The 26,560-nt window shown below is 43.1% G+C and overlaps 1 protein-coding gene across 2 annotated transcripts in view; it reads right to left on the reverse strand.

Moving 5' to 3' along the window:
• Positions 1 to 2,010: 2,010 nt before the first annotated feature.
• eif2ak3 (eukaryotic translation initiation factor 2-alpha kinase 3) overlaps positions 2,011 to 26,560 on the reverse strand; it is a 28,416-nt gene continuing 3,866 nt past the window's right edge. For both annotated transcript variants that reach the window (XM_031742057.2, XM_039603210.1), the window contains exons 2-18: positions 21,318 to 21,447; positions 14,541 to 14,735; positions 14,281 to 14,411; positions 13,818 to 14,085; positions 13,514 to 13,679; positions 13,034 to 13,159; positions 12,655 to 12,777; positions 12,326 to 12,555; positions 10,818 to 10,930; positions 9,359 to 9,481; positions 8,544 to 8,693; positions 7,515 to 8,064; positions 7,234 to 7,407; positions 6,771 to 6,944; positions 6,572 to 6,673; positions 5,833 to 5,895; positions 2,011 to 4,746 (exon numbers count right to left, since the gene is read on the reverse strand). In XM_031742057.2, the coding sequence (XP_031597917.1) occupies positions 4,564 to 4,746; positions 5,833 to 5,895; positions 6,572 to 6,673; positions 6,771 to 6,944; positions 7,234 to 7,407; positions 7,515 to 8,064; positions 8,544 to 8,693; positions 9,359 to 9,481; positions 10,818 to 10,930; positions 12,326 to 12,555; positions 12,655 to 12,777; positions 13,034 to 13,159; positions 13,514 to 13,679; positions 13,818 to 14,085; positions 14,281 to 14,411; positions 14,541 to 14,735; positions 21,318 to 21,447 (3,001 nt within the window). In that variant the 3' untranslated portion in view covers positions 2,011 to 4,563. The remainder of the gene's footprint in view (positions 4,747 to 5,832; positions 5,896 to 6,571; positions 6,674 to 6,770; positions 6,945 to 7,233; positions 7,408 to 7,514; positions 8,065 to 8,543; positions 8,694 to 9,358; positions 9,482 to 10,817; positions 10,931 to 12,325; positions 12,556 to 12,654; positions 12,778 to 13,033; positions 13,160 to 13,513; positions 13,680 to 13,817; positions 14,086 to 14,280; positions 14,412 to 14,540; positions 14,736 to 21,317; positions 21,448 to 26,560) is intronic.

Here is a 26,560-nt window from a genome sequence, read left to right on the forward strand (position 1 = left end):
CTGACTAGTTTCCAGAGTCTTTGAAATTTTCTTCTCCCTACCTCTGCCAGGCTTCTTCTGTAATGTGTGGCTCTCTTTGAGTTTCTTGTTGATACTTCTCCCTCCGGTTCTTTACACTTGGAAACCTTGTGATAACTTTGTATGTCCATCCCCTGCTTTCTGAGCATCAACAATTCTCTTTCTGAGACTAACCTGATTTGTTTTTGGCACCATACTTTCTCAGTGACAGCTAAAAAGCCTTGCTGAATTTTTTATTGGAAGATAACCTTCAGTTTTAACTTGATTTTACAAGCGTTGAGGATTACAAAGTTAAAGCACATTGTTATCCTTATCTGTAGGTGGCTGATTACATCAAGTTACGCCAAAAAAAGGGCCTTCCCTTTATACACAATTTGATATAAGGGTTATCTTCAAGGTGTTCGTCCTGTATCAAAACTAGTTTCTAACACTGTATTATATGGAATGACCTGGTAAATTTCGTTTGTGTTTTTAATCCTGTCCTATCTAGCAGCTTTTGCAATTAAGATTTATGATCTGAATGCACTGTTGTGCCAAACACATTGTGTTTTTCCAAGATCAGCTGTATAAATCTCTATAGGCTCCTCTTGTTCATATATTTCTTTTATCTGTTTATTCATTCATTTCTATTTGTGTTATTTCAGTTATTACGTTATGTGGTATACTATGACGATGTCTAAGGAAGGACAGGCAGAAGAGAAAAAAGATGGGGGGGAGAAAATAGGGGGAAATATAACCAAAGGATAGAGTACAAATAGAAATGCACAATGTTTCCCAACTGCTGGACCTTTAAGAAAAAACAAAGATGAAGCACCTGGAACACAAAAATATGAAAAAGCACTGATACATATATCCACATATATTTAAAACCACTCAAGGTCACTTTATATCTCAATTGTAAATTGTACATTTTTAGACTGTTAAACTATCCGTTTTATCGGGTTTATGTACTCCCCTTACCTCAGTCTCAAAGCGTATATTTATTCTTACTCTTCATATATTTATTGTTGTTCTTTTGCACTGAATGGAACTGGACACTTTGACTTTGACAAATTCCTTTTGGTGTGTGTGTGTGTGTGTGTGTATGTCTTTATCACGAATGTACTCGATAATGAGGTTGGGAAGCCACAATAACGCCCTCCAGGAGTCACAGGCAGACTGAGCTGGATCCAGGAGGCCATCCGCAACCCCCAAGTTTACTGAAGACCAGAGGCCACACATCTTGGTGATGTTTAAATTTTGAGAACATGTGTAGCGCCACCTTATGCCATAGAGAACGTTACATCACTGCGATGGTTTGTTGGTTGCGGCTCATAGACTTACATTAGTTTATTTTAGCTAACTAGTGAGAGAATCATTAACTGAGGGGATCACTTTTGTGCTACCCGTCTGTAACAATGAGTTTTACACTAAGAAACAGAGGATATACTGTCCACTTTCATCATCTCTTTAGCAGTAATTGTCTTGTTGGCCAGCTGCACTGAAACAGGAGATTCCAGCTGTTAGCTGTTTGTAAAGCACAACAAATAAGGTGTGGAGGAGCATCATGAAAATATTTCAGGTGTCATACAGTTTTGTCTGTCTCTGCTTTTAAGGCTATATTGAATTCATCTTTATTAGATTTACAGCCTTGCTGGCGTCACTTTGATATAATACTGTCATCACTCTTATTTTGCAGTTTTGAGTCACTTTGTAAAATGTATGAAAACACATCATTAGGTGGGCTCTGTCACTTTGTAATCTCTTCTATTCCAGTGCATCATATACATGTGAGAAAATATGTCAAGTAAGAGACAGCAAAATGATTTACAGGCCTGCTGCCTCAAGAAATATTCCTGTTTTTGTATGAATTTCTTAGCAGTCATCCCGACGGATGAACAGGTGATCGTTATTTAAAAAAAAAAAAAAAACAAACAAACAAAAAAACAAACAAAAAAAACACACACAACACACTGACCCAGAGACTGCAGACGAAGGACACAAAACTTTACAAACGGTATAGAACAGTTTATTAAATTTAGACTTTTAAGAAGTCATCATATTCCAACGCACTCCATCGCGTGAAGCGCATTCGTAATAACACCAACCCCAAAAGGATTGATCACGGCATCAAAAACATAAATAAAGCAAATGAACATATTTACAATTTAACATGGGAGTTGTGCACAAGAACACGCAACTACATGTCGAGGAGGAGAGATCAGACGCCGAGGAGAAGGGTCTGACTTTTCAACGGAACCATCCGGACGGCTGGAGTGGAAGGAGGAGAAACACGATTTAACAAAGCGTGAGAGAAGACCTACAGTGTAATCACATTTTCTTGGATTGACAGAAAAGAGGGAAATGCGTGGAACCTCTGACAATACGCTATAATGCTGTTTTCAGTATTAATGGTATAAGGTTGACAAGCCACCTCCTGCTGTAGGTGATTACAGTCCCCGTCCTTGCTCATGAATATTCACAGTTCACTCTGAAATTAAAACAGGGGACGAAACGTTTTCTCCGGGAGAAGAATTTGCCCTGAATCAAATGTCTGAATCAGATATGAAACATTTAGTCTACAAAAGGTGTGAAGAAAGAACACTTTCTTTATACAGTCCTTAAAGCAATTTCCACCTCTGTCACGGTGGGTTTACAGTTTGTTTTAATCATCGTAGAGAGAATTGGGCTTGGACATGAATGGCTCATCTTCAGTGAGCTGAGTGGATGGATAAGCAAACATCACTATGACTTCCTGTAACAGTCAGGATTTTACAGTAATCAAAAACCCTGAAGATAATCAAAAAACTGTGCTTTAAAAAAAAAAAAAAAAAAAAAGACAAGAGCCTTAAAAAAGTACAATCATTGAAAGCATGTTACAATTAGTGAGTGTGTGTAGTTACAAATGGGTCATGTGATTCAGCACTTCTAATGCACATAAAAAAAAATGTGGATCACATAACCAACATCAGGTCCAGGTCCCCCAGTACACAGTGTAGAGGGGTATCGACAGTATCGACTTATTAGCTAAATGCTATTTTCCTGCATCACAGGAGGGCTGCAGACCTCAGTATTTGTGTTTTTGTGCTTCACTGGGAACACCAGCTGGATGGGGTTGGAGCACAGTAGCACAATTCCAAAAACGTGAGGCGAGTTATCCGGCGAAGAAAAGTACACTTAACTGACTTTCAAATGGCACTCTGGTTCATGCAGATTCTCCTCCGGTGCTCAAAGCACGGCAAACCCCTTCCACTTGGGTCCCCTAACGTGTGAAAACAAACACTGAGAATAATTTCAAAGAGGCAACCACCATCATCTCGTCTCTGGAGGTCACGCAGTAACATTCAGCTATCCATTAATGGCAGAGATCGTCTCCTCTTTGTTTCCTCTCTCACAGTATATCACACTATCTTACAGTTGCTTAATGAAAAAGCCATTTACAAGCAACAATATGTACAAGATTGGTCTTCAGAATTACAAAGAAAAGCATATAAACAGGGTTTTCTCTTCAGTTCTGTACAGAGAGCAAAGAGGAGGTGTTAGAAAATGATTGAGCACCTCAGAGTCATTGTGTAGAATTTACACACAAAAAAAAAACTTTGTCCAATCACTGGCTTTAAGATAAACTCACATTCATCCCTTCATTTTCCTAACAGGTACATGCAAAAGGACAAGAGCCACAGGCTCAGCATTCATTCAGAGGGGGCCAAAGGCCCTTTCTAAAGGCAAGTCATTTCTGATGGAAAGGACTCATAAACTCTTTCTATGCAACACATCACCTTCTTGCATTAAAAAAACAAAACAAAAACATAGAGAAAAAAAAAAGTGGTCTCTTTTTTTTGGTCTCCCGTATCAGGCATGTTGGGTGTCAGAACACCAATTAGTGCTCGTACTAGTGACCAGTACAAATCACTAGTAGATAGGATGATCAAGCATCAAAGGCCCCTTTGGAGTGTCCTCTTGGTTTTGATACCTGAGGTGTAGCGTGAGTGAGTGAACACTGGCTGAACGTTGGGAGGAAGCAGCATGTTCTTAGCTCGTCTGTCAATCATCTCCATTTCTTAAGTGCGCCATGTCAAAGTCAGGAGAACAGCAACGCTTTAGGATAATCACAGGTAAACATTGCGAAATAAATCACAAGCCGAGTCTACTCCGAGCTGTCTGGATGCAGTAAACACTGCCCGTCAAGTAATCAGGGATATTTTAAAATAGCCACTGAGAATTATTCGCAAGTACTAAGTACCACTCGAGCCAAGCCTGGCAGTGAACGTTACAGAACGGCTGTCGCTTTTAAAATATCCCTTCATTTGTAAGCGAGATTAAAATTGGAAGCCTAGGCGACAAATTGTAACGGCATGTGTATTTACTAAGAAACGTAGCTGTGCAGGATTTGTGCCTCACTACTGTAAAGAGAGCGTGACGCCATCCAGCACATCTGCTGTTCTTAGTGTTCAGTGTGATTGTGTCCGAAGTGCAACGGGATGGCAGGGCACCGAGGGGTTTCTGTAGGGTGGCAGACCACAAGGTGGGGGTGGGGTGGGTGTCACATGTTGTAAGGTGCGATTTTCAGTTAGTCGATGTCTGGCGTGAGGGGCGACCCATGGAAGAGGCGCTGTAAGTGCGGGAGCGCTGCCTCACGGCCAATCGGCAAGGCAGCTCCAGCTCCTGGAAGAGGGGCATCCCTGTGATATCAGCCGCCTCGGGACGCTTGTTGGGGTTCGGCGACAGCATGCTGTGGACCATGGCCAGCTAAACAGAGAGGAAATGGACAGTAAAAATCTGTCACATAACATTATCATCCATTTCTTCAACTGGTTTGCTTATAAAACATTAGAATAATACAATATTAAATGAAATAATTAAAAAACAACAACAACTTTAAATACTACAGCATACAACTACTACTAGCACAGTGAGACACTCAGGTAAGAAGTAATTTCCAGTGTCAGAGAATCACAGATTATGCTCGGGGATTATGTTAATCTAATTACAAAGAAAACAGGTAAACAAGATCATAGGACCAACCAAACAACAAATTACAGCCTCAGTTTGTAGTTCGGTGGTCAGTCCCATGCTTAATACCGAGTGGTAATTAAAAAAAAAGCTCATCTGTGTATTTGATTAAATAAGTCATTCTAATTGTAATTTGAGTATTGATATAAATCAGCAAATGAGTCATGCTGCCGTTAACTTTTCAGTGTGCAAACTGATTTTCATTTATTTTATAGTCTATTTAAATCTGTGACTGACTTCATTATCAGAGCTAGTGGCAACAGAAGCTATAATCCTGCAGGCATTGTGCAGAAGACTTTCACTTAAACACTTGTAACAACATTCCCTTGGATTCTTTCATTGATTAATTTTGACAGCTTCCTCTGCTATGATGCAAATATATTGCAAGCTGGATTGTTTCGAATTAATTTGCCAACATTTCCGGCACTTAATAGACACTCTGGCTGTGATGGATTTTGCTGATGTCATCCTTTGGGGGTTGCGTCAGGAAAGGACATGCAGCGTGAAAATCTGCCAAATCAAACATGGGGAGCGACCCGCTGTGGCGACCCCTTGTGAATAAGGAATTAGACAAAAGTAACTTTTATGTGTTTGGAAGCAAATAAGCTCAGACAACAGAATCTTTGTTAGGCTTTTGAAAATGAAGCACTGCTAAAATTAGCTTTAGGGCCCTTAATATTATTATAGAGAGCTCAAATTATGAATTGGAGTCCTGCTGGCACCACTAATGAGAAGAAACCTCCCAATCCTGTAGATCTTACATTTCTGATGCAGATGCAGTGCATATGTACGGCCACTAGGTGGCAGCAGATGGCAACTCACCTCCTGAACATTGTTTTTGGAGAAAACCTCTGGGAAGCGCAGTACTCTCACTTCTGTCAGTGTCTGGAAGAAAGGATGTAAACACCTGTGAGCGGAGCTGTACTAATGGCTCACCAGCTCCTTTGTTGCTGAGACAAAGACTTCATGGCTACTAAGAAACTGCCTGTGCATGCCTGTGCGTGAGCACTCGTGGGGAAAGCCAACACAAACTAATAGCAACGATGAGAGAAATAACAATAATCAGCAATCGGGAATTCTTGATTTCTCAACACATAATGACATTGCAGGAGGCAGAAAGATAATCGGCCTCACTAGCTTACACACAATTGGCCAGCTGGGCTTCTTACTGAAGCCAAAATGAGATCATTTCATTTCAATCCGAATCATCCGGTCATTGAATCATTTCTTATGTTTTTTAAAATCTCCTTCACAGGCACTACAGTTCAGTAAGAACAAGTAAATAAGATGAACAGCAGATGTTTTTCATTATTTTTTAATCTCAAAATTGTTTTTGATGTTGAGATGTTTAACAGGATCCAGACAACAAATATGCAGCATTTGCAAAGAAACTCAAACAAACCAGTTTTAGATCATCTTAAATACAATTTCATCCTACTATAATAATCATCTCTTGGTTATTTAAGAAACCTAATTACAATGTAATTCACAACCCTTTTACAGATCCTAAAATAAAGTAATAATAAGCCAGGTTTATAAGGTTATGTGTTTTCTGACTCACCCTCACTCTCTCCATCTGAGTCCTGAAAGGATACAGCAGCTCAAACAGGATCAGACCCAGAGAGTAAATATCCACTTTATGAGAGTAGGAGTTTCCAGAGAGCTGCAGGGACAAAGAGGAAAGCACATAATTAGTCCTGACTGCAGAAGCAGGTGATCAAGAATGAAAAGTTTCTTAAAAATGAACGGCGTTTCCTCACCTGCTCTGGGCTCATGTAGAGTTTGGTGCCGACCTGGCCTGTGTGGCGGGTGAGGAGTGGGGCGGGCGTGAGGGCGCTTGGTTCATCTTCATCTTCCTCCTGGTCCATCGCTGTCACCAGGCCAAAGTCTCCCACTTTCACTACGTCGTCCATAGTGAAGAAGATGTTGGAGGGCTGCAGGAGCAGCAGTTACAGGTTACATCATGCGCACCACACAAAGAATGACGACAGCAGAGTGGTTTACAAAACTCTACTTCGCATGCTGCCCATAAAACAAACACAGTAACACAACACTCTCATCCAGCCAAGTCTGAAGGAAAGTTTTTCTTCCCTAACTGAAGCTGCAATCAGGATATTTTTTCCCTGTGCTTTATATACACAGCAAAATCACAGAAGATCTAAATTTAGAATTTTGCCATTCATAACACGTGCACACACGCACAGACAATGTGTACATGCTCACCTTGAGGTCCCTGTGCATGAGCCCCTTGCTGTGCAGAAAGTCGACAGCTTCTGCAATCTGCAGGAAGATGTCCAGACACTGGTTGTGCTCCCTTTGCTCCGGCAGGCAGCGCTGAGCCATCCAGTCCTTCAGGTTCTCCTTCCGACAGAGCTGCATCTGGATGTACAGGTAGACCTGGAGACGGGGTGAGAGGATTCAGCACATTACAATTTCACACGGCACTCTTAAAAACAGTACATATATTGTTAAAAAAAACCAACAACCCAAAACTATTCACAAACCTTTGGTGAAGGCTGAACCCGCTGACTTGGAGGAGTTGTGGGGAGAGCCAGGGCGAGCGAGGTTGGCCGAGGAGGAGAGGAAGAGGCGGGGGGGACGGACTCCTGTCGTCTGGTGTGTGACGAGGACGAACTGTTTTTCTCCGTCACCGTGCCAGGACTGGCTGGGCCAGAGCCAGAGTCCGTGTCTGCATCGGCATCTCGATCGCAGCCCGAATCCTCGAACACAATGTCAAAGGAAGAGGAAGTGCAGTCACTGGGACCGCGGGGAGGGCAGAGCTCGAACGAGTGGGGGGTGTCTGATGCGTCAGGGTCGGCCTGGCTGTCCCTCTCGGACATCAGGCTGTCATGACCCAGCAGCGGGGGGAAGGACAGGTCGGCGCCAAAGCCCACAATGCTGCCTGCACTGCTGGAAAACAGCACCTGTTCTTCGGCTGATGCTTCATGAGCGTCTCCTTGAGGCCCAAGGACAGGGGACACTGAGCTGGACACGGGTACTTTGACTGACAGAGCCTCCATGTGATCGAGGAAGCTCATTGGCCAGTCAGTTGTACTGAAAGGGAAAAAGGATTGTTGTTTCTCCCAATATTGATGCAAGACAAACAGAAGACATGTGTGCCAATCATTTCAGCAGTTAAATAAGGACGTGTGAACAACAGGCAGAAGGTGCTCTCAGTGTAGAGTTCTTTCAGATTTTTGTCATGTGAGCTGTAAAAACAGCACAGTAGTAATATTACAGGTGTAGTTCACGGGGACATGGTTCTAATACTTATCCACCAAAGCAATTAAAAGCAGCACACAGCAGACATCAAATTAAATTTTAAATACTTAATCTGCACAAGATTTTTTTTATCCCGTGGCATTTTAACATCTGTGAATCAAATTAGCCAAGTGGGATGAAGATGTGTGGTCCACCATTTGTCACAAATGTCACTAATTAATGATTCCAGAGGGGACAGCTAGATTTCATTGGATGTCCGCACGCTGGTTCAGCCAGCTGAGCTACAAAAGGTTTAAAAATATCTGCCTCACCTTGCATCTTTCAGCCACCTCTGGTCCATTTCCTCCTGCCAGCCCTCAGGAGGGCTCTCTTGCCAGGCGTTGAAGTAGCGAATGATCCCCGGGTGCTCCAGCTTTGCTAAAGCCTTCACCTCTCGCATCACCTTCTCCCGGGCCAGCTCCCTGAACGACAGAAAAAACAAAAAAACAAAACACTGAGGTTGTAATAACCCACAAGTCTCCACCAAAGGTTCAATAAGTACAGCAGGCCTGAAAATAATTAGCCCCTTTCACACAAGGATCAAGCTGTAGTGCCACTTTTGCTTATTTATGTAGAACCAGGCAAAGATGGTGTAAAGCAAACCCAGTGTGCACGTTCAGATAGTGTTTCAGCAATCGGGGAAAAAGGAGCCATGGCATCTAGCACACTGTGGCAACCACGGTGTCTATGCTGTTGACTAAAAAGGTACAACAACAATGGCTCCCCATTCTTTTTAAAGTGTCAAAGTCAAGCAAGGCAGGTGGAACAGTCCCGGCTGGAACAGACTGTGTGAAGGAGACTAACATCTGAGCTTTGTTGCATCAGTGAACAACAGGACTAAAAGAAAAACACACACAGAGCTACTGCAGCTAAACATTTATTACCCATGCTTGTCAGCATAAATTATAGCGCACAGATAATATTTGTTCTCAAATGTCAGCTTCCTCTGCATGGGTTTCTGTGTTTGGACCAGTGGGCTGCTGCTTACATAACTCAGTTTAACAGCTTTAGAGAAAACAGAGATAAAGGAAGAGCTAATAGCCTCCAGCTAAGGAAGTCTGGCGCAGCCTAGCAAGAGATGCGCTACCTATTGGGCAGGCGGATTCTTTTGATGGCGTAGTTGCAGTCGTCCACTTTGTTGCGGGCTTCAAACACGACGCCAAACCCCCCGCGGCCGAGGCACTGCACTGGCTCAAAGTCTGTCAGGTACCTGAGGAGAGACACTTTGGTTAGCAGTGTAGAAAGACGACTCGTGGCTTTAAAATTATCATCTGGATCTCTGATAATTTAAAAAAGACCAAGAAGAAGCCCTATTAAATTATAAATCCCAATTATCAGAGAGGGAATTTCAACCAGTGTGTAAGATAAGTGCTTTGTTTTTACACTGTGCCTTGGCCACACTCCACTTTAAGGTCAGCAAAAATACATTTCTACAAACCAAAGAGAAACTTATACTTTATGACTTTCTGGCAGGTTTACTTCCCACTTAATCTCCCAAAGAGAAGACATTATTTGCAGTTGCAGAAGTTTTCAAAATAGTGTGCATAGCTTTCCTTTAAACTAAAGCAACAGCTGTCACAGTGTTGCATATTACATGTATCTCACGGTTTGGCATGTCAAACAGTTCCAGCAAGCATCATTATAAAGTTCTTTTTATGCAAAATCATTGTGTTTACTGCTGCGTAAGACACAGGCGCACACCGACTCCATCCCCTCCACCCTGTCAAAACATCCCTGCTCAGTTTGCTCAGGGGGATTAAAAGGCTCTTATTAGGATGTGTGTGGGCAGCATGCAATTCAAGCCTTGGTTCCTGATCCCAATCTGCCTCCTAATGATCCTGACTCATGCCCGCCGCAGCTGCTGCAACAGCCGCCGGTTTTATTTAAGGAAAGTTGTTCGGCAAAAGTGATTTGCATGGACTGCAGAAGCAGCAGCAGCAGCTTTGAAGGAAGGGGAGGGGGTAGGGTGGGGTGGGGTGTTTGTCATTTTCGGGTGGATCAAAAAGAAGAGAATGTGCAAGTGGTGACACCAAGAGGACAGAAATTTGCAGCTTAAAATCAGTTTTTCACTTCTGTTCCAGGAGGGTGAGGCTCACAGATGTAAACACGAAAAAACCCTCATCGATCACACTGCGGGAGGGCAGCGGCAGCCCATAAATTACGGCTCCTGATCATATTTAGAAATTCTGACAATGTCCTGACAGTGATGTAAAACGACACTCTGACCCTGAGGCAGATGCTGCTGTTGTAGGGTGCGGTCTGAGGGGACCGAGGCCATTTTCATTTGATGCCAAACAGCTGAGTTACCCAATCATGAACTACTACGATTCATATCGCCCATCTCTGCCTTGTCCTATCAAGGCAGGTTGGAAGACCACTGGTCACCATGGTAACAGTGCCGAATCTGTAGCTACACCTTGAAAAAGTGATGCTCGCATCTGACTGAACTGTAAAGAGCACTCCCGGCACACTGTCACGTGAAGTTCTCCCGAGTCATTGCAAATATTTTTGACACGGGACACGTTTTGTTTAACGGTGCGCCTTACCTGGACACATATTCGCTGGAACGGGTCTCCATGGCAACCGGCTCTTTGGATTCCACAACTTCAAGGTCAAACTTGCTGTCTGTCTGGCACTGTGTCTCCGACTCTTTCCGTTGCTTTTAGGGACAGGAGGATGTCGGAAACAACGTGTTAAAAACATGACAAACAACAAACAACAAGAAAAAAAAAACAAGCTTAACTTGTTTGTGGTGTATTGGGCAAGAAACACTTAAAGATTTAACAGTCACAAGAAAAAGAGGGTGGAAATGTATACAGCTAACCCCTATAAACATGAAAACAAAAAGAAGTATCCCACATAAACACTAGATCAAGTTTCTTGCTTTCAGATAGCATGGATGGGGATCATGAGTGAGCAGCTAGGTTCAGGTGTTAAAAGTTTGACTGGGATCAAATCAGGGCTGGCAGAGGAACATTGGTAGAGTAATCAATGATGTGTTGACTGCAAGCTTAGGGTCACTGTTCTGTCTAAAGGGGAGTTTCAAGTCAGGTGCGAGGCCTCACTGAAGCAAACTGGTTTTTTCTTGAAGGTATCGCTGCCCTTTGCACAGTTTAGCTTTAGTTTTCCTGTCATTTCAGCAGAAAAACAGCTGTGAAGCACATTGCTGCCACCACTGGGTTTACCTGCTGTGATACTGTTGATGAACTGGTTCCTTTCATACGTGACAGAATTGAGGTCAGTCACATTTTCAATCTTTCTTGCGTCTTTCCACCATGACAAAATTCCTGCCACTCACTGCAGCACTCCACCAATCACTAAAAAACCCTGATTGGTGGAGTGCTGCAGTGATGATTGTTCTTCTGATTTTTCTCATATTTTCACATAGGATCACTGGAGTTCAGACAAAGTGACCATCAATTTCTCCATGAACTCTTTTACCAAGGCTCTTCTCCCTCACTGCTTATTTTTTTTACTCTTTCAAATATTCCTCTTGGGACCTTTAATCCAGCTGAAACTGCATTGCAGCCTTTCCCAGATCTGTGTGATGACACAAAGCTCAGCAGGCTTTTCTTTCAAATTAATGACTGGCTTTTTGCATTTGTGAGCCTATTAGACAGGAGGGTATCTGACCAAATCATATCCAACCAATGAATTTCCACAAGTCTACCTCAATAAAGATACAGGGACATACAGTGATTCTGAGAAATTAAAAGGGAAGTAAATCTTTTTTAGATTTCATAAGGAAGTCTGAACACTTTCTGATCACACAGTAGAACTAACAGTATCCATTTCTTGTTTGAAACTAACTTTTTAAGCAATCAAGCCATCCATGCTCCAGCCCCCTCGGAACCCTGAACTAGATAAGTGGAAGAACATGGATAGAAGGATATTTCCTGATGAAGAAATAATTTTGTCATCCATGCCAGCTCATAATCACAACAGTAACTGTGACAAAAGGTCTAAAATGTCACAAACATTACACGGAAAACATAATGACCAGTAGGCACCGTCAGTGCGGCATTAATGTTGCAGACTGTGTCTTGGCTCTTACCCTCACGTAGGCCACAGGAGCAGGAGGGTGGAAAAACTTGCGTACAATGTAAGTGGTGGTGGCAATGCAAAAGATGATGGTGCCCAGAATCTCCTTCCACCAGGGTAATAGCAGCACGGGATCCTTTCTTCTTCGATTCTCACCTCCTGCCCCGTTTCCATTTATCAGACTTATGGCGGTCTCACGCTTCTCTCGGTAACGCTTGCCGTAGGGGAAGTAGTAGCCATTGTCTGGAGCAAGAAGAAGCAAAAATCAGTCTGGTTCAAACCATTTTAACTCTAACAGCTAGAATGTGTGTAGGGCGTAACAGTGCACAATTAAACTCTTACCGTATGGATACTGGAGGATGGACAAGGCTCCGTTGCTGTATTCGTCATGGGAGAACTTGTCATTATTCAGACACTTGTCGAATTCATCAGAGCCGACCAGAGCCGGTGTCCGAGATGGAGAATCTGCATCAAGGACAAGATGAATAACTTCTTGTATCTCACAAGAAAGACTGAACAAAATGGAATAAAAGGTTTTGGACGATGAAGAACGAAGGGCAAAGCTTCAGGCTACAGGGAGCATGGTGATAGATTGTGTCCATGTGACATCAAATACTTCTTGGAACACGGTGTAACTTTGTGCTTAAAGATGGGCTTTGGCCGTTCTACCCTAGCTCTGCATGTAATCATGAATTTAGTCCCTTTGGTGTAGCAAACTTACGTATTAGAGGCTTCCATTTGACAGTGGGTAGTGGAATTATGTCCTTCTCTGAACCGATGGCTTTGGAGGGGAATTTTTCAGTGATTTTTACTGATGACTGAAGGTAGAGCTGCCCCTGAAACATCCCTGAAAACCAACAGCCAACACAGTTATCTATGCACCACAATCACTGGTTCCTAACCCTTATAGGAATAGTGAAGCATCTGTATACAGCACAGGTGTCGAACTCCAGGCCTCGAGGGCCGGTGTCCTGCAGGTTTTAGATGTGTCCTTGATCCAACACAGCTGATTTAAATGGCTAAATTACCTCCTCAACATGTCTTGAAGTTCTCCAGAGGTCTGGTAACGAACCAATCATTTGATTCAGGTGTGCTGACCCAGGGTGAGATCTAAAACCTGCAGGACAACGGCCCTCGAGGCCTGGAGTTCGACACCCCTGGTATACAGTTTGTTTAAATATGCCCGTGTGTAAGAAGTTACCTAGGTAAACGCTGGACTCCGCAGATTCCTGCGCTTTCCCTGGATCTTCGTCTTCCTCATCTTCCTCTGTTTCGGACTGGCTGCTGTAGGTGGTGTCGTCGAACAGGCTGATTGGCGTAACTTTACCACCACCCACCAGCCAAGCTGAGGCGATGGGAGTGCAGAACTACACAACACACGGCACAGAATGAGTAGAAATACTTTAATGAGCTCCACAGTCAAAGTCACGAAACACTGAACTCCATTAAAGCACTAAAACTCGCTAATAAATAAGTGACCAGAGGATTTATTTTAAGCATCTAACCTGATGTTCCCAGACCAGCTGTCCATCAGGCCCGGTGCTGAAAGCCATGACCTTCCAATCAGGAACAGACACTTTGATAACTAGGTCCAAATGCTGGTTTTGATTCTGGTGGTTCTCGGCCTGCCGTTTCTCTGTTGGCTCATCAGCGATGACCCACTGACTCTCCTTCCAGCTGTCACCATTTGCTAGTTCACCCTCCAGGAAGGTAATTCCAGGCTGCATCTCCGGAACGAGTTTCAGCTCAAAGTTTCCGACACTAAAGTTCCACCTTGCACAAACAGCGAAGATGCATGATTTAAATAAAAATCCCTGCCGTTTCTGGTCTTTCACGTTTCATGTTACCCTGTGGTTTCCTTCTACTTACTACTACTTGTTGTTCGCTACTGTTAGTGACTAAATAGCCAACTTTGTTAATAAAAACAACATCAGTAGCTGCTCTGTGATTTAGCTTTGATTGACTCACTTCTCCATCCCCGATCGAGGCCTGATGGCTCGCACAGTCTTCTGAGTCCTCTGCAGCAGGAGCACATCTTCGGTCTCCACCTCATCCTCTTCCCAGCGACTGCAGCCCCCCGCAGAGCAGATGTACCGAAGCTGAGGAAAGCAACAGGGGGGAAATTACAAAAGCCGGTTATCCTACTGCGCCGGACTGGTTAGTATGCTAATAGATTTGACACGTGTTAACCTGTCCTATCAGGTTGTACTTGAAATTGTTTCACAGACCTTGCCACTGTAGGCCCCCAGGCCATAGGTGGTGAGGGATTTCCCCCCGACCAGGACTGTGTCCTCTCCGATGCGATATGACGACTCCAGCAGGGACTCGACGCTGAAAGGCACTGCCTCCATGCTCTCTCTGTCCCGGTTCCACTGAAACAAGGCACCATCCAGGGAAGGTATTACCATCTTATTGCCAAACACCTGCAAAAAAAACAAAGCAAAACACAGAGTCGGGTTAGTTTTGGTTTCTAGAAGAAGACCGCTCTAAATAAAATAAAAGGAACTTCTGAAAACAGGAAAGATCTGGCAGTTACTTATATTGATATTTTTTAAAATAAGCATCTTAAATTCAATCTCTAAATTGCCAGGTCAGCGTTGCAAATGAAAATCAAAATTCATACTTGTTATGAATTTGGCAACAAAATAACTGCCTGTGAGCCCCCAAGTGGCTGCTGTATAAAACCACAATGAGTGACAATTTATCAAAACACCACTACTAATAAAACAAAATAAAAATAAAAATTCATAGGGATCATATATATATATATATATATATATATATATATATATATATATATATATATATATATATATATATATATATATATATATATATATATATATATAATAAAAATAAATTTTGTTTGTTTGTTTGGTTTTTTTTACAAATACTGTAAAAGCTCTACAGCTGCTGCATAAGTTAACAGCACTCCTCTAACATTGTGTTTCAAATGTTTTGGGGTTTTTTGGCCCACGCAGTTTTCCTTTAGTACATACGGTTGTTTTAAACTTGCAGTTTTTATGTATTTCTTTATTTCTTTTTTCCCAGCTTAAAAAGACAATCCTTAAAAAACACAAAAACACTTGCCACACAGACAGTGCTGGCCGACACACATCCACCCACACAGCAGCAGCTTCGGCCTCCACACACTTGGACTCAATCCACAGACGTGGAACCATTATACAACTAAAAGCCTCAGTAATTAACTTGAATCTTTATAAAAGTGTGCTACCCTCAACTGTGTATGTGTGTGTGTGTGTGTATGTGTGTGTGTGTGTTCTATTAGGTGCTGGTTCAACAAGGATGACATCATTGCCAAAACCCTGACCCTAATCCTGATTTAACCTCTGCAGATTTAGCTGTCAAAAGAGTCTTTTTCATTCGATGTCCAACTTGTGACTCACTTCTATCAACAAACTGATGAGTGACATAACAGCAGTTTGGGGTCCAATTCTTGGCCTTCTTGATGCTAATTAGGTGCTATTGAGGTTAAAACTACAACCAATCAGTCAGTAGCCTTGCTTCGGAAATCCTATCAGACTCGAAAAAAGTCAGAGCTTTGTGGCGGATTAAGAAAAATGTCAGCGGGGAGCAACGTGTGGCAGTTTGATTTATTAGAGAGCACAGGCAGGAGAAGCGGTGATGTCATCTTTTCTTTCAGAGGGAGGGGTTGGTTTAGACACAAGATGGGGATAAATTTAGCAAGTGAAAGGAGGAAGGGTTAGCAATCTGACCATCACATCACACCACACTGGTACTACTGAGGCGAGGGGGGGGGGCAAAGAGCTTTACAGCCGGGGGTGGGGGGTATTCTTATAGCCGTGGATGAGTCATACTGCTCCTGATGCTTTAATCCATCTCTCTGATCCAGCCCAGTTAGCTTCATCTCAGCTGTTCATCTTGCCAATGTCCTCCAAGTCAGAAACACGGTCCCCATTTATACTCCGAGTGACTGCCCTACAAACCACGAGCTCAGCAAATTACTGCAAGTCAATTACGTTATCGTAGACTTATTGTAAAACTTTCTCCAGTGGCTTTTACTTGTAAAGAACTTTATAAAAAGTGCTTAAGCATATTTTTTCTGCATTAATCACAGTAAATTTAGCTTTAAGGACCCAGCTGAGATGCCTAATTATTGTTTAGAAATGTAATTATTTATTAAACTAATATTTAACAGGACTTAAAAATCATTAGATCTCAAGTGGTATAGTTTTAGAGCTCCTTCAGGGTTACTTTATCAGGTATCACTGAGTGTGCACCTTGTGTTTCACTCTGCATGTTTATGCACCATGCTACATTTAATCATTTGTTATTATTAATATCTGGCTGTTAGATGTTTCTTCCTGCTAAAAGGGAGTTTTTTCTTTCCCACTGTCACCAAAGGGCTTGCTCATAGGGGAGTCATCTGATTGTTGGGGTTTTCAGTGTTTTTCAGTATTAGGTGTAGGGTCTTGTAGGGTCTTTATCTAATAATCTAAAGTGCATTGAGGCACTGTTGTTGTGATTTGGCACTATATAAATAAAATCAAATTGAACTGAATCAGAAGTTTTGTGGTGTGATTTACTTTGACAACTTTCTAATGATGAATGGCACTTAAAGCTGGCAGTTAAACGATTAAGACGAGTTGAGCTGGGTTCTTAAGGTATTTACAGCTAAGTGACTTTGCTAACATCTCTCTTTTTATTACCGGGGTATGCTGCCTACAATGATCCTTCTGTCTGAAACTGTACATTTTAATGTATTTGTAATTTAAAAAAAAAAATAGGCTTTCATTATTTAATTTGGAAATATTTAGATTTAGATGAACACACGATGTTGATAAGGGAAGCTTCCTACAAACCAGCTGGCAGTGTCACAAATTTTGATGTTGTTGGCAACAGACCTGCATAACATTATCAGAGATTCCTGGTATTACTCACCACTCAGTCGACCTTGATATATATTTGTTAGGAAAATTTGCCAATTAAAATCTGAGCCATAAGGATTACAGAGATCTCGCTATAACTCACAATATGTTTGATTGAAACAACAGTCTGTCGCTCCACCAGTTAGAATAAGGTTATTTGAAAAGTAAAAAAAGCTTTACGGATGGGAAAGTATTTTTATAATCTCTGCCAGCCCTTACTTGATTATATGATCACCAAAGTATAAAGATATCATTTCATGTTGATGAATTGTGTAAGATCAACATCCCACCTTCACAATCTGTTTTGTTCCCATGTCTTTGTCTCCTGGTTTACCCTGGTCTTTTTTTTTTTTTTAAAGGGAGAACTTCAGTATCTTTTATAGTCAAACTATTGGTTATTAAAATAACAAGGTCTTGGATTAAATGCATTTAATTTGTAGGATGTGATAAAATATTCAAGAGTCTAACTTTAAAAAAAATTCAAAAAACTGACTTCTCAGCACAAACGTTTTCCTTCTCTTTTTGCCTCATTTACTATGAATTTTAAGAGCTTATTAATCTTTAAAGAGCTGTAAGTCAGACTCATTCAAGAAAAATATGCACCATTACTGAGAGACCAGAGCCATTCACTTATTTAAGATACTCATCTGCTGGCTAAAAGAAACATCCACTCCATGCCTCCAGCGTGCACGCTCAAATTATAGTTATCATTTTTCTTTATATAACCACTTCTTCATGAAGGCATTCATCCAAATGTGCTTGATGATTATTTGATGTCACTGATCATACCATCATATTCCACCCTTGGGGCGTGGGGGGTAGATTAAGGGTGGGGGGAGTGTGGGGAGCCGTAATGTGCGCAATTGTTTGTGTGTGTAAGTCACTGCCTACGCTCCGGTGAGCCTGTCAAACAGTGTCGCCTCTTACCCACCGCTAATATGCCATGTTTGGTCCACGAGGCTACTGCTCTACTTAAAGGTGGCAGACCGAGCGCGCAAGAGAAACGCTAACACCGGGGGTTCAGATAAAACACACGAAGCAAAACAATCAAAACTAAATCAGAGCAGCTGGAAGGCGGCTCTGGGAGATTTACTGCGAGTATTTGTCCCTGTGTTGTAATCAATCAAATTCTCCCAATTCATTCATTCGCACTGCATGCCAGCAGAGAGAATGTGTGTGTGTTGGAGTGAGCATGTGTCTATTATGTGATGACATCATCTCTGGACTGAGGCATTACCTCACCTCCCTAATCACCCAACCTCTTCTTTCTTCATTCCTTTAGCCCCCCCCCCCCTGCGTGAGTCACTCCACATTGGCACCGACTCTACTGTCTAACCTACCCCCAATGTGCGCACACACACACACACACACACACACACACACACACACACACACACACACACACACACACACACACACACACACACACACACACACACACACACACACACACACACACACACACACACACACACACACACACACACACACACACACACTTGAACCCCCCTCTAAGCTCGGGGGTAACTTTGCTTTTTGAAGTGATGGCTGCTTTTTCTGCAGACAATGCTGTTTGTGGCTCTGTCCCTCATTTTATTACTTAAAGAAAAAAAAAAAGACACTCTACAAGATGCAGCAGGCGACTGGCTGTTTCCGGCCCGGTGTGTGGAGGCCAGCCAATAGCATAGCATGAGACCCAACCCCCCCAGCCTCTGATCACTGAGCAGAGTGGTGTCTCAGGGACCCGGCAAGCACCACTGAAATTGTTGCTTAGCACTCAGCAGGCAGGCAGGTGGGGGGAGGGTGGGGGGATAGAGGTTGCAGGAGCAACTGGCAATGCTTCCCACCTGCCTTTGCCCCCACCCACACCCCCTCACCCCAGGGTAAAAACAGAGAGAGGAATCACAGGTAAACAAGGACAGCGAGGGTAAGGCTGGATTAAAACTTATATAAAGTAAACTACAAAAAACAAACAAACAACACCAACACACACAAACAAACGAAAAACAAAACAAAAACACAAACAGCCCACACTCGACAGATCACAACAAGTGACGTCACATCGCAGCGAGTCACCGAGTTCAGAGCTGACAGGCATCTCTCCTCGTTCCGCTCCGTCAGCCAAATGAAAGCCAACAGGTGAAAAAAAGAAAACACACACACGCGCACACACACACGCACACACACACGCACACACACACGCACACACACACGCACACACACACACACAATACTCCATCACAACAGAAGCACACTGGAAGATGACAGGAGGATGTTACATGTGTGCATGCCCATGAATTTCATGACACTTCTTATGAAGTGTCGACATAGTGTTACAGTGAGTATAACTGCTTTTAATTCTTTATATTTAGAAAAGTTTGCATTCATTTATGAGAGAACTAAAAGCCTTTGTAACTGTGCAAATAATGTTGTAAACAATACACTTTAAACCAAATTAACATCATATATCGTCAACCCAGCTGGAAAACATTCTTTACATAGTTTGCCAGTATCTGAGTTTTAAAAGTGAATAATAAACAATTTCATGATTCTCCTCAGCGTGGAGAGAACCATGCAGGACATCTAGTCATTCAAATTTAAAAGGGTTAATTCCGATGACGCTGGTGGAGAAGCTATCTTATGCATACTGTACATACTGTATGTGCATCACAGAATCTCTAGAGGTTCTCTACACTTGTAAGAATCCCAGATTTTGAAAGAAAATGGTAATGAAGCTCGATTCATTTTCCAACTCTCACAGACGGCATGTTTTAACCAGATGCCCACGAGATGCTCGAGTCTAAAGACTGCCTTTGAAATGCAACCCAGCATTATAGCAGCTGATTTCAGTGATTAGTTCCCTTCTTCTAATTGTAGCGTTGCTAATCAATGAAGTCAGCAGCTGTAGTTTTAAAAGCTGGAACCAAAAATAATAATAAAAAATAAGCATGTGTCATTCAGACTTTTCAGGCTGAATGACACATGCTTGAGTATCACTTCACCCATTCATTATGGAAGGTCCTTAAATATTTGAATGAAACTCTCCCACAGTGAGTAACTCTGAATTGCTATTTTGGGACTGCAGCTGCTTATTTTACACCTTCATTTTATACACACTGTTACACCAGTTGTATTTCCTTTATCAGCTGGTAAATAAATACATATACATATATATATTTGTACTATACACCACATACTCAAAGAAATTTCTAGGAAACATTTAAAGCAAGCTGCAACGCGACTCCTAGAAAAACAGGATATCAGAAATGTTTTAAACTTAATGAACTACGTCTGGATCGCTCTGTTATTGTTACCTCAGTAATGAAGCAGTCAGAGTTCCTTACATTCAGACATGTTTTACCAGCACCAGCAGACTAACATTAAACTGATCTCAGCAGCCACCCAGACCCTTGTTAGTATCAGAGGCTTTTTCCCTGAGGCAAAACTCTCGCAGAGAGCGAGTCCACATCAAAGTGAACCATGGGCATGTTTCTAGCATGCAACACTCTGGTCTCGCTCTGGGCTCCACTTCACTTTCAGCACGTCTGTGTGGGCGGTTTAAGCTTCAGTATACATGTAGAGGCGAGGGTCTTGCTGCGCTTGTATGTGTAAACTACTACAGTCAACAAAGAGGCTAATCCTCCAGGCGAATCAGCTACTCTCAGATTTACGCGGGGGTGTGAAGCATGTCTGGTGTCTATTGCGCTGTGTGTGTGTACATATGAAATGTATGTAAGCAACAACAACCCTTGGCTGACTGTTTAAAGTGCAGAGAGTTCAATTACTAGTCTTGGAGTCTGCAGAGAGAGAGAGAGCCAGGAGGGACAGTGTTTGTCCTGAGGAAGAGACCGAGATGAGACTGAATCTTTAACCTCCCTCTGACATGCAGATTGTGGAAATCATCTTTTAGTAGATATTAATAACACAAACAAAGGTGTTTTAACCTGTGTAAGTGGCTTAAGTTGACCTTTGCTTATTCCTTAAGGCTGGCATTTAAATTTCAATTCATGCAGTGGCATTTAGACTAAAGCCAAGTTTTCCTCCTATTTTCCACTGAAATGAAAAGAAAGTAGGGAAACAAAGACATTGATTTACCTCAGGTTTGCTGAGGCTGGAGGACACTAAGGAACCTGAACCGACATCTAGGTCCCACTGCTTCCTGCCCTGGTTGTGAGGATCTAAAGCAGAGATCCGTCCATCCAGGGTACTGATGATTACCAGAGACCTGTGGATGGAACATACACATACTTTCAAATACTTTCCAAATGAGGGTTCATAGAGCTATCACCGCACATCAACATAAAGGCGCCGATATACCGCTGTTGAAAAGACTGCTTAAGGCTCGTCTGTGCACTCGTGAGCACTCTGCGAGCTGATTTTAAATTTGAAAAAACATTAAAGCCGACGTTGCCCTTTAATGCAGTCTTATCAGTGTGTGTGTGTGTGTGTGTGTGTGTGGGGGGGTATTCTAACCCTTCACAGACAAGACACTAAAGGGCAAACTGTGAAGGGGTGTCTTCTCTTTTCTAGTCTGCACTTGTTTAGGAATCAAGGTGACCTTCAACAGCAGCTAACAGCACATCTGTGCCATGACAAACTCCTTTGTTTTAGTTTTTGTGGGGTGGGGGGGCATACTAACTACAGAGGATGATCACCATATGTATCACACACACTGTGACTGTGTGAAACCATGAATTTTCAGTTGACAGTGATGTCTGTTTTATGGTTTATCATATCTATCAAGTATGTCAAAGGGGCTAAAGTCTTTCACCAACAGGAGAGAAGATTTTATAAATTATTGTTATGATAATATTATAATCCTACCCCAGCTCTATAGCTATACCAAATTAGTTTATCTAAGGTAAGAAAAATAATAATAAAATTACTTTTATTCCCCATTTATGTGCAAATGCAGCAATATTTAATAACAATTCTGTTTTCTTTTCCTCTCTTTATTTTGCTAGTAACAGCCTGACTGAAACATTATTGAGACATCCCGCCCCACCCCTCCACCCAGTTCTTAGGTCTTCTGCCGCATTGCTTGTCAATCATGTCCAGAGCTCCGGTGGGGGCTACATCCCAGCTATTGATCTGTATCTGTCTCGAGGAGCTGCTGTCAACAGGGCATTTAGCTTTATTTAACTGGCGAGGGTCTGCTGTGCACACATGCAGTTTCTGAGAACCCACTGCTCTCACATCCACACAGCTGGGACCCAGGCAGCTTCCCTCTGTTGGCCACCGGAGCACACTGGGATTTCAACCATCTCCCTCAAGGGCAACTAGACAGAAGTTGCTGAGGGAAACTAGTGAATACAATATTACATGTGTTCACTTTCCCACGTTGCGCTGTCACATCCAGTTTGGTTCATTTACATGCACAGTGACAGCTATCAACTAGTTTGAGTACATTTAATAATAGCATCATCCACTGCATCCATCACTTAGACTGCTAATGATTGGCCATAATGCCTTATTGGTTTCTGCTATCGAACAGTCTTCAGTCAGGAAGGGGAAGGAGCATGTTGGAGGATGTTAAAGCTTTTGGACAACTAACAAATTGATTGTTTCTGAGAGTGCAAATCAATTTTAGGAAGGTTTCTCTTCTGTTACGCCGCAGTCGCTGACACATTCACGGGGAGCTGCACGCGCTGCCGTGGAACAGCAAGACTGCAAGTCTGCATAAAAATGCAAATAAGATCGCTTAACAGTAATGGGCCATGTGTCTTTCGGGCCTATCGAAGCCAAGATTATCTCCTCCAAATCTGCTCCGAGCATTATCAGCTTCGCCACTTGCGCTCAAGAGTAGAGTACTGAGAAAAACATTGGGTTTTTTTCCCCCTTTCTTTTTTTTTTTTTTTTTTTTTTTTTTTTAAATCCTCCAAGCCACCAATAAAAACAGAGTGCTAAAGCCCGCTCTCACTCTCTCAATTGGCTGCGAGACCCTGCCAAAAATATTTGGCTGATTGGTTGTTGCTAAGCAGTCGACTCTCTGAGAGGGCGGAAGCTTTCGACGGCCTTCGCTCGACCAGACCCGCCCCCACCACCACCACCACCACCACAGTGGAGTCATGCTGTGAATGTAGAAAGTGATGAAGAAGTCGCTCAAGTTCAACTTCAGAGATGGAAGAAGAGTAATCAGGAGATATAAGAATTTCACTCGGTGAGGGAGATCAAAGGCTTTTGTGGACTCTTTGTACTCCAGATAAAGGATAAGAATGAGTAGGTTTGAGGGTGCGGGCTGGGGGAGGCACTTAATTTTACAACTTAGGTACCAGGATAGAGATGGAGAAAACAAGCTGTGGGGGAGGGAGCAGCTATGAAAATAGCAGTTAACCAAAAACTGTGACACAAAACAAATAGCCCTACTGTATCATTTAGAGCTGGAGGCAATTTATTTTCCACGTCTGAGCCCTGAGACGCTGCAGCACTGCTCATCACCAAAGGGATAACATGTAGCCTGTGGGGCTGCTGCTGCCAGCTGTGACAGACGCAGGCGGTGGAGACACTGAAGATGATGTTTGAATGGAGACTGAACAAAATAAAATTTTTAAAAAAAGGAGAAAAAAGGGAAAGAGAGTGCAGTGAGGCTGCCAACACACTGAGGGTTGTTAGCGTCCTCGCCTGTAATGCTGTCAAAAGTGTCATAATAGTCCCGACTGCTTCTTCAATCACAGAGCGTATGGCGGAGCAGGGAGCCAATTAGCCTCGCTCTCACCAGACTCTACTCCTCAGAGACGCTCGGCCTCAGTCTGCTCACACCGGCAAAGCTGAGCTGCTGGTAAACACACTCCCATTGAAGGAAACAACCAGGATGTTTACACAGGCTGAGTCTCCAAGGATGCGAGGAGCCGCCGAACCGGGCCAATCCCAGCAAGCCTGGCGTGTCCCAGCAGCCAATGGAAGCTCTGTTTTTCCCTGCTCGTTTAGCCAATGGGTGGCGAGCTCTGCGGACTTCGAGCCAATGGTGGGGCACGGATGCTTGTAACCATGCAACAGCAAAGCAGCCCGGGCTGTGGAGTTCGGCTGAGCGGCAGCAGCGCAGCAGCAGAACTCCACAGCCACTGAGAGGCAGAGCAAAAAAAAAAAATAAAAAAAAAAAATATGAGAGCATGGGGAGCACGTGGTGAGAAAGTTATGGATGCGGCTCTGAGCCGGCCGCACCCAATACCACCACAGCTGCACCAGCAGGAGGAAAGGAAAAAAAATGGGTCATGTGCATTCCTTTAAACAGTGCACTGTCTGACGGGCAACGCCACAGAAAAGCTCTAAATATGACATTGTTGATTACAACGGCAACGCAAGCGGAGCTGCCCGCTTTAAAAGAGACAGCAAAGTCCATCTTTAGGGTGTCGCAAATGTGCTTGTCATGACATCAAAATGCCACTTACCCAAAGGTGACATCTTTCATGAAAGGTCACATAACACCAGAGCTTAATCACAGATTAATGTGATCTGAAGGTTTACATAACTGTCCCCTGGACCTGCTAAATAAACAAGTGATCATGTTTGTATGTCTTCGTCCCAGCAGGAGAAAGCCTTTAGTGGCCTCAAGTGGAAGAGCTGTGGCGAATAGTTGGCCATACATGCATGGCGAGTGCAGCACAGAGAGCAAAGGGTGTGGTTTAACAGAAAAAAAACAACTTCTAGTACAAGCATAAAAACACACACACCATTTAAAAGTGTCACTATCTCTCTCCCTCTCTTTTCCTTTCTCTCCTGCACAAGTGCGCTCTTCTCTCCAGCCTCACACGTGGTAAAATATAAACTCTATGGCGCCACGCTCCTGCCACCCGATTGGCTGGGGCGCAGCTCCGATCCGCGGATGTGATTCGTTGTTGCTAAGCAGTGAGGAGCTGTTGAGAGTGAAAACAAGACAGCGTGGTCCTGCTAACTACCAGCCAACTCTGGAGTTTTCATCCTCCCCTCCCTCCTTTTCTCGCTCCCGTTCTCTCAGAGTATCGCACCTTTTTTTTTGCCTCTGCCCCACCCATACTGCAGTGCTGCTAGACGGGGGTCCTGCCGACTTACCGAAATAGCCACTGACCTAATAAATTCACTCATTCTGATAATCGGATTCGAACAACACTGCTGTTAAGCAGTCACACTTTAAAAAGAGTGTTTACAGTTTCTACCTCTGTACATGTGAGCATCTTCTATGATCTCGGACTGTGTTCATCGAGTGCAGAGAGAGTCAGGAGGTCAGAAACAAAGACTCTAAAGGTCAGCATTAAAAAGCACCAGACAGCACTTAAAAAACAAAACATAGTTACATAAGGAACAGACAATGAGGATAAAACAGGTAAAAAGATCTTATATAAGCTCGTTTAAAGCCACTGTGAGCTTGGTAAGTGGAGTTATATATTCAGACCTCTGCAGCAAAACAAGTGCTGAGTTTAAAGAAGCCAGTATTGCGCGATCAATTACGAGCTTCTCCAGTGATGGAGTTCAATCAGCTTCATCGCGACCTGTTATTTTTGGGGACAGTAGTGTCTATTATTAAAACGCACTCAGCAGCTCCCTGGTTACACAGAGCAGACTAAAGATACAATGTGAGGAAAATTAAAAAAATAAAAACTCTTCACTTCATCCTTTACCTAACTATAGCCAGACCCGTGCAGTCAACTCAAATTCTGAGCACCAGCCCGTCTACGACGCAATTGGCCGCCAAGTCGCCCAGCTTGGCCGATTGGCTGTTGCTAAGCAGTAGGCTGGTGGGAGCCAGCCTGCGAGCACGGCGGCCCAGAAGAGCTGTTGCAGCTACGGGGCCCTGAGGGTGGGTGGGGTGGGGGCAGTCGGGGGAGCACGTTCAAACAAAGCTGCTGTCCTCTCACCTCCAAGTGCTCCCGAAGGTGCTGAAGGGCCCCGTGGAGCACTTGCTGGCAGAGGCTTTAAACTTGGCAGGGCAAACACACACACCGTTCGCACATTACACACACTAAAGGGTTAAATCCTATATGTACACATATACGGGCGCCGAGACAGACGTAAACACCACGTCTCCAGGGCGACGTTTACAGCACGAGGATGAAAGCGTTAAAGGTGAAGCGACAGCCGACACAACAGCAGGCTCATCGTACGCTGAATGCCGGATCAAAGCAAACATCTACAATATTTATAGATTACAGGAGAGAGAAGTGGAAGGAGGGGCTTTTATAAATGACAGAAATTGAAAAACGCTGACATCTGAGCGCTGACTGGTTTTCAAGAGTTTGTCTTTGAAGTGCTCGACTCCAAAATCTCAATCAGAAGAAGAAGAAAGAAGAAAACAACAACAACAACAAAAAGAAAAGCAGGGCTTTACTTGAGGTCTATTATACTTTATATAAAATGGGATCCAG

Source organism: Oreochromis aureus, linkage group 19 (assembly GCF_013358895.1).
Source record: "Oreochromis aureus strain Israel breed Guangdong linkage group 19, ZZ_aureus, whole genome shotgun sequence".
In the NCBI taxonomy this organism is placed as follows: Eukaryota; Metazoa; Chordata; class Actinopteri; order Cichliformes; family Cichlidae; genus Oreochromis; species Oreochromis aureus.